Source organism: Peromyscus californicus, unplaced genomic scaffold (assembly GCF_007827085.1).
Source record: "Peromyscus californicus insignis strain IS unplaced genomic scaffold, ASM782708v3 Scaffold_11__1_contigs__length_118956290, whole genome shotgun sequence".
NCBI lineage: Eukaryota > Metazoa > Chordata > Mammalia > Rodentia > Cricetidae > Peromyscus > Peromyscus californicus.
In genome coordinates, this window is record NW_026294402.1 from 86,981,020 (window position 1) to 86,992,703 (window position 11,684).

An 11,684-nucleotide genomic window follows, 5' to 3' on the forward strand; every position below is an offset into this window, starting at 1 on the left:
ACTGTCTGTCAACACCTACACTTCAGCTGTATTTCCTCACCACTTCCCCTTTCTCCACACAGGTTGAACATAGTTCAGTGAATTTCATGGGAATATAACTTTTCTTTATTACTTATTTTTTTTCATTTTTTGTGTGGTTGGAGGAATCCCCTCACTTGTAGTGTTTATAAAGTTCTATAGTATAAATACTTCTCTGGTTGATTTGAGTTTCTAATGCAGTTAGGCACTGGTGTCTACTCTAGGGAGCTATGCCAGGGAGGGCCAGAGCACCTCTGGATCATTGTCGTTGCTTTTGCTATCAGTGGTTTATGATTAGACAGAAAAGCCTCTGTACAGTAGACTACCATGACCTAACTGTAGCAGCGGTGGCAGGAGAGCCCCCCAGCTAGATACAGCCTAAATGAAAGTGTCAAAAGATAACTTCTCCTAACCCTCACTAGGATGTATATATGCCAGAACATTTCACATTCGTCAAATAACATATGTTTTATGATGGAATAATTTATATATATATATATAAATAAATAAAATCTTAAACATACATAAAGCATTTATTTTAAAATGTAAGCATGAAGCACATTGTTTGTATGTATGGTATTTTTGGAATATATCTTTTACTTTCAGAGGAATTTGGAATGTCCCATACATGGCTAATGTATACTTAATTCAAGGAAAGACACTTCGATCAGAGATGAGTGAAAGGAACTATTTTGTCCGTGATAAATTGGATCCTGATATGGCTCTTTGCCGAAATGCTAGAGAAATGGTAAGCTGCGGCTTGCTTGAACATTCGACACGATGGCTTGCTTTTCCAGTCCATGTGTTACTGTATTTGGATGCCTTTTTCGTCCTTATTTGTAAATACTAGCCAATTTTTTTGGTTCTATATTTTTTGGAGAATAATTTGTGAACATTTGTAGCATAGTTTTTAAATGTTAGCATAGGCCTGACTTACAAGCCACATAAGATTTTAATAAAGACAGAATTAAGAATAAGCTTTGTTCTTTTAAGAATATATCTTTACTCAGATCTGGAATTCTGTACTAAGAAATTGAGTTTAGTTAATGTTAGTTTGAATGAAATGTTCTTTACACATTTAGTAAGCATATAATTGTGAAATCAGTGACTGTGTTTTTTCTAAGTGTACCCTATAATATTATTGATGGTACACTCTTACAAGGCAGGCTCCATAAACTAGGGAAATAGTATATTTAATCTGTATGAAAAACTGATGATACATTAGTGTTTTAGAAATGTACTTTTATAATAAAACATAAATGCTTATAGAAAATAATTTTTCAAAATACACAAAATATGTTTTAATTCAGAAAACATATTTGTAAGATTTTCTGTTTCAGATATTATGTTATTTCTCAATTTATATGAGCAGTCATAGCCTTAGGAATATCAGAAAAGTTGGCAAGTATTTTTTCTTAGTTTAACAAGGCATGTGTTGTTCCATTGTGTTTATTGCCTGTGTACTGCCTGTGTACCTGTGCATCCTCTCTGAACACCCTCAGTACCTATGGTTGTATTTGTGCTCATGTTTGGCTGACTTCACTCAACAGCGCATCCGGAATGGCCTCTGTTACTCATTTTTTCCCTTTGTCTTAGCGATGTACCTAATGAAGTTTTGCTAAGGAATGAGCTTGAACCTGTGTTTCACCAAACAAGTTACAGTAAAACAGTGGGAAGGCTGGAAGTTCTTTGTGTGCGCTGCAAGCTTTGCCTGTTTTGCATGTTGTCTAGGGAGGACATTTCACAATGTCAGCTTTTTATCAGAGCCGCTGTGTTCATTTACCACGATGCCTGGCAAATAGGTGTGCAGATCAACTGACCCACTGCTTCTCTTCATTTTAGACCTTACAAAGGGAAAAAGACTCCCCTACTCCGGAAACATTCCAAATGCTCAGCCCCCCAAAGGTGTCATTTTTATTTTTATTCATTTTTCTTTATGTAATTATGTTAGATGTGCTGTGTTGAGTGGCAGTTAAGTATCCTTAAGAGCCGCCTTTGCATTGATGGATAAAATGTTGGTACTCATGGGCTCCTTATCTGTCCGTATGTGTGCTGTGGGATTTTGCAGGAGTGTTGCTTGATGGTCAGCTCTTGGGTCATTGAAGTTATTTACATTTTATAATTAGCAGGTGAGAGAAATAACCTCAGATACTTTTACTCAATGTTGTAGGGTTTTGGGGTGCTGAGGAGAGGAGAAGGAAGTAGGTATAAAGTCCACCTCCATTAGAGATGAGGTTTTGGCACTTTCTGATGTGTTTGCTTGCCACTGATCTTTTCACCAACAAGAACAGGTACAAAGAGACATCCTTGGTATCTGCCACATTTGTTTGGTTTAGGGAAGAACAAGAGACTTCCCTCTTAACTGCCTTAAGATGCCTAGAGAATTGTGCTGGGTCTGAAACAATACAACAGAGGAATACAAAGCACCGAGGAAGTCCTTCTGATATCTTGAGTTCTCATAAAATACACATTTCTTTGAAAGGAAAAGAAGCCGAAAAGAAGATGCATGTCATTGCCCGTGCATGTCTGAAAAATCTTTTTGCTTTCAAACAGGGTTTTTGTTCCTGTCTGTCTCTAGGGTCTTTAAGAAAGTGACAAAGCAGCCCACTTCCCCCTCTTCTCAGTTGACCATAAGTGCTGTTAGTTTGGTGTGTTTTCTGAGTTTCTAATGATTTTTATTTATTTTAAACAATACACATGTTTTATGAAAAATTAAAATGCATATTTATGAATTAAATATAAAAGTTAATGCATTCTCTATATTTTTTCCATGATTAAATGTCCTGTACTTTGAGAGTAATACTGCTGTTTTTGGTACATAGGGTATGTTTATGTACATTTCTAACAGACATGAATTTGGACGGCTATTGTCAACTGCAAATTACAATACCTCCCATTTCAACAATGACCTCTGGCAGATTTTTGAAAACCCTGTGGTATGTTCATGTTCAATTCCCTTTGTTTATCTTCCTGTCGCTCTAAGTGAATATAAATCGAGTAATAACATTAGCACATAAATGTTTCTAAATGAGTACAAATAATTATATTTCATGATGTGCAATAGTTCTAAACTTGATCAAGAACTTTTTAAATTTAAGACACACATTACCTTAAAGAACAGGAAAAATCAGTTTCTTTGCTTTCTCCCAAAATTCCTACTTTCTATATTCAAAAGTACCATCTAGTTCTTAACCATAGTTTTAGAAGAAAAAAAAAATCACATACATATCTTCAAAAGGGGGGAAAAAAGACCTCAGTTGCTAAAGATATGGTTTGGGCATAAAAATCTCCCTGCATGCAAAATGCATTAGGTTCATCCCCAGCTGCCCCCACCCTCAACCCTCACATACACAAGATACATCGAGAAGTTAGTTTGGAAAAATACCCATTGTTTTTCGACTTACTAAAGTGTTGATGATGATTTTGTAAATCTATACTGAAGATAGCCAAAGCACAATGCAGAGTAAAGCTTTCTCCTGTATAAATAAACATGTTCTTAAGCTGAAGAAATTTGAGTCAGGTGGTAATAGCTCTTGGATTTGAATTATTGGGACCCTTTTCTGCAGTATGGTGGCACATTTATCCCTTGAGAAAGCTTTCTTGAGTAGTTGTTTTGGTTGCCTTCTTAAGATCTCTTCCCCTTGCCAACAGTGAGTTTTGAATTATAAAGAAGCAGGACACCTGATGAGAGTAGTCTTTGATTTTACAGAAATAACAGGATCCCAGAAAAAGAGCGACTTTGAATACAGAATCCTCTGTTGATAGAAAAAGAATAGTGCGCTTTTTTTTTTTTGGCATATTAGTATTTTAAAATACTTTGTCCTATTTTACCTGCATATTTCCATCTTTAATAAAGGAAAACTGGAAATGGTTTTCTTTTTTATGGAGATGGTAGAATCTACACATTTAACTTGGGTTTTGAATTTTTGAATGTTCTGAGGGGTAGAGTTACTTGGTTATCAGCTTCCAGGTGAGCTCTTAGATCGTATCCTGCACTGTATATATTCCTGTAGGAACTCAGCTCTGTTGACAGGTTACAGGGAAAGTACTGAGCTAAATAGGCTCTGTTTACCTTCCATGGCTGTGGTCATTCTTTCAGAGTTACTTTAGTCTGAAGATGTTCTGTGGCAGAATACTTAGTGATTTCCCCATTTTCAGAGTTTTTAAAAGATAAATGAGATCATAATTGATTCAATGACTAGAAAGATGTTTTCAAATAAAGAGTTAGTGTTAGTGCCCAATATAAAACATTAGGGACTTTAACATCAACAAATTTAAAAAGATGACCCAGCCTAACCAGAGTGTGAGGGTTATACCTAAGCAGGGAGCTTTTCTACCCTTAACACTCTGAGATACATTCCCAGCTCTGTTTTTTTATGTTTAAACACCACATGTTTAATTTTGCTTGTATATATTCTTAAATATTGCATATAAATCTATACATTATAATATTCAATTTTAATAACCTGAGACATCAAACTTTATAGATAAAAGGCTTTCTTTAAAGATTGAAATATAAGCTGGCTTCTGAAAATTACTATTTTGTCCAATACGCAGCTCTTTATAAGTTATTTGAATGATTTCTATAACGTATATACTTATTTATGGGAAAGTTATTTGTTTAATGTGCTTTTTTTTTAGGACTGGAAGGAAAAATATATAAACCGTGATTATCCAAAGATTTTCACTGAAAATATAGTTGAGCAGGTTTGTACTAATAATTGTAATGTGTAGAGTGGTTTTCCTATAATTTCAACAAAATCTGATTTTACTACATTAGCAGGAATTTTGAATATGGAAAAATTGTTGTTTAGGTACAATTCATGAGGTTTACTTACAGCTTTTACGTTTTTAATGGAGCCTAGCCTTAAAAGCTCACTCTTGGAAAACATAGACATGCAGCTAAGTACTGGTGTTCCCTCAAGCCTCAGGAGTTGGGGGACTGTTGATAGAAAGTGGTACAGTTGAAACTTATCTCTGGAAAACACTGGATTCTCTTTCTTAAACAGTCTTTACGTAGAAAGACTGTTTAATAAAAAATGCACTATATTTCAGTGTTCAAAACTGTCACTCAGATTCAATTTTGAGAAGGACCTTTCATTGCGTCTGTGATACACCATTGCTTTATGTACCAAGAGGAAGAAAAATACACTATCAGTTAACTGTGATAAAATGATTTTCTAGTGAAGATTTTAATATATGTGTGTGCATATATATATAATATATATATGTATATATTATATATATAGAAGAGAGAGAGAGAGAGTGCACTATTACTGATATTGCTCTGTCTTCTAATGGTGGCACTGTATTACAGCCTTGTCCAGATGTCTTTTGGTTTCCCATATTTTCTGAAAGAGCCTGTGATGAGTTGGTCGAAGAAATGGAGCATTATGGCCAGTGGTCTGGGGGAAAGCATCATGTGAGTTGCAACTTTACAGAAAGGAGTAAAATGGGGAGGGGTGGGGCGGATATTCAGAGATTTCAGAGGACACGTGCCTCTTTTTTGTTGTTGTTGTTGTTACATATCTCAGACTGTGATCTAAATGAATTGTTCATCAAGAAAGCTTTAGTCTAATTTCACTGGTTGCTAATTGTTTTAAATTCCTCTGTACCTGGGTTCCTTTCTCATTTATGAGAGTAATTGCACTATTTGGCCATGAGGGGTCAGTGCCCCTGGACTAGATAGAATTGATTCGGAAGCACAGGCTTCACTGATCACCGTTCTTTTCCAAGGACAGTTTTCATTCCCTGCGCTCGTTTTCCTGGTGCACCGTAGTGAAAATGCTAGGAAAACATCCAATGTCGGCATGGTTTTGTGTGTGTGTGTAAGATGGTACTGTGAAATCTGTAATCCTGCTTTTTATTTACATCCGGTTAGGAAACTTGGCAGGCAGTCACACCAGCATTGATCCCATGTGTCTCTTTAAGAAGCCACAGGGACAGACAGCCCTAACCTTACTGCTCCTCAACCTTGCAGTGGAGTTGTGGAGGGATATTTTGACTCTTCTGCATTTGCCTCACTTGGCTCACAGCTGTGAAGCTGGCCAGGAGGAGGTGCTTTCAAAATATGAGGAAGAACTCATAAGTCTAGAGGTGGCGGTGTGCTGGTAAATAATTGTTGAAAGACTTGGATTTCACCAAATTAAAGCAAGGTTTGCAGGGCCTCTGATTCAAAGAGCACATCAGTGGAATCTACCCTGATGGTGATTATAAAACATTAATTTCGCCGGGCGGTGGTGGCGCACGCCTTTAATCCCAGCACTTGGGAGGCAGAGGCAGGTGGATCTTTGTGAGTTCAAGGCCAGCCTGGTCTAGATGAGCGAGATCCAGGAAAGGCGCAAAGCTGCACAGAGAAACCTTGTCTCGAAAAACCTAAAAAAAAAAAAAAAACAAAAAAACATTAATTTCAGGGGTGTGTGTGAGGATTTAGGGAGTCCATTTTATCAACTTTATAGTGATATTAAAACTCATATTTACAATAAGTAGCTAAATGTTTTCTAACTGAAGCTCATTTCACCATTGATACATGTCATGTGCAAAGTTCTGTTATCTAAATGGTCTTGATCTTTTAACTAAAACAGATGGCACACCATAATCAAACAACTGTTTATTTTATTATGCATTATGATTCTTAATTGAAAAAAATACCCAGATAATATCAATATAAATTGTCTTGATGTATTAATGTGTATTTGTAGGATAGCCGTATATCTGGTGGTTATGAAAATGTCCCAACTGATGATATTCATATGAAGCAAATTGATCTAGAGAATGTTTGGCTTCACTTTATCCGCGAGTTCATTGCTCCAGTTACGCTGAAGGTCTTTGCAGGCTATTACACAAAGGTAGTTGTCCTGTTCCTCCTGCCTACAACCTACCAGTTCCCACACGAATATGCTCTTCTGCCTTTGCATTGTTAACAGTTCTACTGTGTTGCTTTCCTAGGGATTTGCACTGCTGAATTTTGTAGTAAAGTACTCACCTGAAAGACAGCGTTCACTTCGTCCCCATCATGATGCCTCAACATTTACCATCAACATTGCTCTCAATAACGTAGGAGAGGATTTTCAGGTAATTATGACAAACATATTGAAAATTTCCTGGAACTATGCATTATGGGGAAGGCTCTGCTGAAATTTGTTTTTCATTTGCTATTTAGATGGCATGGTTTAAATATTGCTACTTATTAAAAATGAGAACTATTACATTGACATATTTATGTTTATCTTTTTCAGGGAGGTGGATGCAAATTTCTAAGGTATAATTGCTCCATTGAATCCCCACGGAAAGGCTGGAGCTTCATGCATCCTGGGAGACTTACACATTTGCATGAAGGACTTCCTGTTAAAAATGGAACAAGATACATTGCAGTGTCATTTATAGATCCCTGAGTTATTTATACTACTCAGACTGAATTGTTCTTTGAGATGACTGGCACGAACATGTCTTTGAAGTTGTGCTTGAGAAGATGAGAGGAATATTTAAATAATGTCAACAGAACAGCTTCACTTTGGGCCAAACATTTGAAAACTTTTTATATGAAATTGTTTGATGTTTCTTAATGTCTGCTCTGAGCCTTAAAACACAGGTTGAAGAAGAAAGGAAAAAAAGTGAAAGTTGGTATTTATTTCTATGCTTTAACTGTCTCTGAAGGTAATGACAAATTATAAAATGTTGAGGTACAAAGGCATGAATGATAATAAGCCTAGTAATATTTTCTTATTTAAGAAAAACCTGAGATTTTATTTATCATTGTGAAGAAGTATAGAATGTCGTTATAAATGAAAATCAGCAAGTCTGGAAACCTGGAATGATGGCGATTACTGAATTTACATGTAACTATTAAGCCATGTCGACCTCTGTGTAGGTCTGTTTCTCGGTAATTAGGAAGAAAATCCAAAGAAAATATTGCACTAGGTTTCCTCACGAAACCTAGTGCAGCCCGCCAATGGGAGCATATCCATTGGAAGTACGCCTAGCACGTGAGGCGGCTCTTGCTTTCGATTGGACAGTGGACCCCTGCGTTCCTCCAGGGCAAGCTCTCAGGGGAAGCTCACATCTTTCCGCTTTGCAAAGTGCTTAACTCCAAGTGTCCTTATGTCAAGCAGGAAGTTTGTTTCCTTCTGTTCTTTCTCCCCAGCTAATTCTAGAAACTAGTGAGGACACAGAACAGTTTCATTGAGATTAGTAGTACATTTTACAGTGTTTTTAAAAACTTCTTAACTACTTGAATTTTATATCAGGAAAATGGGTTTTGAGCCTTGTTTCTTCCCTTTTACTCCGAGTTGTTCTCTCTCCCCCCCCCCCCCCCCGGGGGGGGGGGTTCCTTGCTTTACTTCATAATTTTATCATTCCTTAGTTGTTTTATTGCTTTTCCTCTACCCCACATTTTAAAAATCTCCACAGCCAAAATTTTTATTTCAGTTTTCAATATTTCTCTGAAAGCGGTTTAAATATCTTTATTATAGCTACTGTTTTTAATTTAAAGGTTAAACTTGAAGAAAGTTCTTATTCCCGGTGCCAAAATTCATTTTTCTAACTCTCTGTGTTAGAAAATGATGAAAAATAAAATAATTTAAAATAAACATAGTGCTTTTCTGTATTATTTATTGATGGTTCTTTAGAAGAGAATATATTGTAAACTAGTCTGGGAGCATATCTGGATATAATAGCTGTAATTATTTCATTTAGCTTGACAGTTTAGTATTATAGCAAAATTACTATCTAAATTTTAAATTCAGTTACACATCTGAACTCTTACAGTGACCAGGGAGTTGATATTACTCATTTTTACAGGAGTGGAAATGACAGCCACACGTTTGATCAACATACATATTTGTCTCGTGGTAGTTTCGGGTCTATGATGATCCAGGCTCTGTCCCAGGCAATGAGTCCATAGTGATTCAGCTGTAGTCATCACTAGGAGATTGATTTGGGAAGGATCTCATGGTGCCATTTCCTCAACTGAGGCTCCTTCCTCTCTGATGACTCCAGGTTGTGTCAAGTTGACACATAAAACTAGCCAGTACACCAGCTATATTAAAAAACAGTTCCATCTCTCTGTGCCTCTGTCTGTCTGTCTGTCTCTCTCTCTCTGTCTCTCTGTGTGTGGGGGGGGGGGGGTTGTAAAATATTCAAGAGAGGAGCATAATGGCGTGAGATCTTGGAAGAGTAAATGGATTTTGTGCTTTTTTGTTGTTACCTCGTTACTGAAGACTTACTATGTAAATACATTTAGGAGCAGGAATATCATTTATGTGTGTGTGACAAGACGGCTTTCAAAGCCTCCTTTTGTTACCTTTTCCCATCTTTTGTTTTCTTCTTTGTTCCTGCTTTCTTCCTTTCCTCCTTTTTGAAGCCAGAACCTCTCACTTGCATTCATCTTACACTTCTAACCTTTTGTTTGCTAACTGTTGATGCATATAAGAATCAGTATGAATATTGTCCACCAGAACACAGTCTTTGAATTCCGTTCTGCTTTACCTTTGAAAATCGCTAATTTCTATTGGTGATTTTATAGAGTAAAAATATGCAAAAACCATACATATATGTATTAAGTGGGGGGCCTCCTAGTGACAAAAGGGGTCCACCTTCCGGCTTTCCTATCTGGGTATACCTGGTTAATTCGCCTGTTTGCTAAGCACTAGAGTGCATCTTATGTGTTAGTGTTTGGACATGGTATTCATTGGGAATGTGGAACCTGTTTGCACAACGGATCTCTTTAAATTGCAGACAAATTTAATAGAATTTAAAATTGCTGTTCACAGAGGAGAGTCGGTCTGTGTAAATAACTTCCTTTCACTAGGTGCAGTTTTAGAAAATTAAATTATTTAAGACACCATAAAAGAAGGCTTGTCAGCACTGTTTTCCTGTGGCCTTTTAGAAAACAAATAAAGACTTTCGGATTGCTAGTAAGAAAAAGACATTGAAGAAAAAAAATGGGAAATCCAGAAAGGCATTTTGTGTATGTGTGCGTTTATAGAAGAAACAGGCTTTGAATTCAATTTTAAAAAGTAGTAAAGAAAGTAGAAAAGTACATGGAAGCATACTATTAAAATGCAAATTGAGGCCGGACATGGTGGCACACACCTTTAATCCCAGCACTCAGGAGGCAGAGGCAGAGGCAGGTAGATCTCTGAGTTCAAGGCCAGCCTAGTCTACAGAGCTAGTTCCAGGATAACCAAGGCTACACAGAGAAATACCTCAAAACAAACAAACAAACAAACCCCCAAAAATCCAAGCTGAGCTGTGGACTGGATTTGGAGCCCTGTGGAAGGGCTCTTGCCTCATGAGAGCTTCCATTCAGTTGTGAGAGTGGTTTTCTTGCTAACAAGTTTATGATGTTCACATTTGTTCACTTATTATATTAAGAAACCAATTAGCATGTTCTGTTTTCACTGAAAAATACATGATGATTTTTGAATATTGATATTGTAACTTAGGAGTTTCTGCCTCTATTATGGTTAAAAAACAAACAAACAAAAACAAGTCATTAATTTAAAATTAAAATAGCATGCCATAAAGAGAGGTTACTACCCTGAAACCTCCTCATTCGAAAGTAGGTGTTACTTTGTCACTTAGAATTAAGGTGTGGAGAAGATTTCCTATAGATAATGTGGTTGATAATAAACTGCTCTGTGCATAATAACTTTAAAGTAATTTTTAAAGATGTTGTTCAGTGAACATCCAGACTGACTCGGATCTCTTAGAAGAGCAAAGGGAATCAAATCACATGGTGGTTGTATCTGGCAGAACTCAGTAACAGCCCAAGCAGCACTGGGCAAATGGAAGCATATTTCCTACCGAGCACCAGCGGTGCATAATTGATTAACTGGAAATATTGTGTAGTTGCCAAATTAAGTTAGCCTCGTACATTGTGTTTTATTAAAATATGTCCATGTGTTATAAATATTTCCAAACTGTGACGTCACAGCTCCACCTTGTGGTTAAAATCCACACATGATAGTCTAATCTGAGCAGGATGCAAAAACTTTCATTTTCTTTTAGTTGTTGCTGAGTATTTTTTTTCCTTTCAAAGCTAGTACAAATGAAAATGACAGAGATGATTGTTTTTCACAGTTCTTTTGAGAATGTTTTGTTGTGATATATGTCAGTGTTTTCAAAGGAGGAATCGCAACATCTTATTCTCAAAGAATAGGCATGCTTCCAGTGATGAAATGCTCTGTTCTCAATTCTTGACTACTTTGTAGGCTTCTCATCTGTGTTCAGTTGGGATTGCTAGCCTGTGTGATTAATAAAATGTGTGTAGAAAAGGTCAGATACAGGAACAATTGGTAAGCATTGGAATACTCAGGTAACATCTGGACTACCACAGGAACAGGTTCGTAGGACTCTATTGTACAAAGGAACATTCTTTGAATTGCTGTGTATGCAAAAGAAATAAATACTAATTGTGAGTGATCACCAAAAGGCTGATGGTTGTAAAATTAAGGACCAGATTACAGCGGTTAAGAAAATAAAAACTAGGTAACTGAAACTCTGAAAGTTACAATGTCTATGTTTCTGACATTAACGATGCTCTTGCTGGTGTAAATGGAGGGAGGTTGGCCAAGTGGTTCACAGCTATGCCTGCTTTGTGTCGTCACACCTTCACCTCCACCCTTTCCTTGTGCCTTGGCTGTTGAACTGAAGCAAAGGGCCCC

At 36.8% G+C, this 11,684-nt stretch overlaps 1 protein-coding gene across 3 annotated transcripts in view; it reads left to right on the top strand.

Moving 5' to 3' along the window:
• Plod2 (procollagen-lysine,2-oxoglutarate 5-dioxygenase 2) overlaps positions 1–11,468 on the top strand; it is a 75,799-nt gene extending 64,331 nt beyond the window's left edge. The window contains exons 13-20 of one of the 3 annotated variants that reach the window (XM_052716867.1): positions 625–766; positions 1,861–1,923; positions 2,841–2,954; positions 4,660–4,725; positions 5,336–5,440; positions 6,720–6,866; positions 6,967–7,092; positions 7,257–11,467. In XM_052716867.1, the coding sequence (XP_052572827.1) occupies positions 625–766; positions 1,861–1,923; positions 2,841–2,954; positions 4,660–4,725; positions 5,336–5,440; positions 6,720–6,866; positions 6,967–7,092; positions 7,257–7,412 (919 nt within the window). In that variant the 3' untranslated portion in view covers positions 7,413–11,467. Of the gene's footprint in view, positions 1–624; positions 767–1,860; positions 1,924–2,840; positions 2,955–4,659; positions 4,726–5,335; positions 5,441–6,719; positions 6,867–6,966; positions 7,093–7,256 lie in introns of all 3 variants that reach the window. The other 2 variants (XM_052716883.1, XM_052716875.1) reach the window with 2 other exon arrangements.
• Positions 11,469–11,684: the final 216 nt, after the last annotated feature.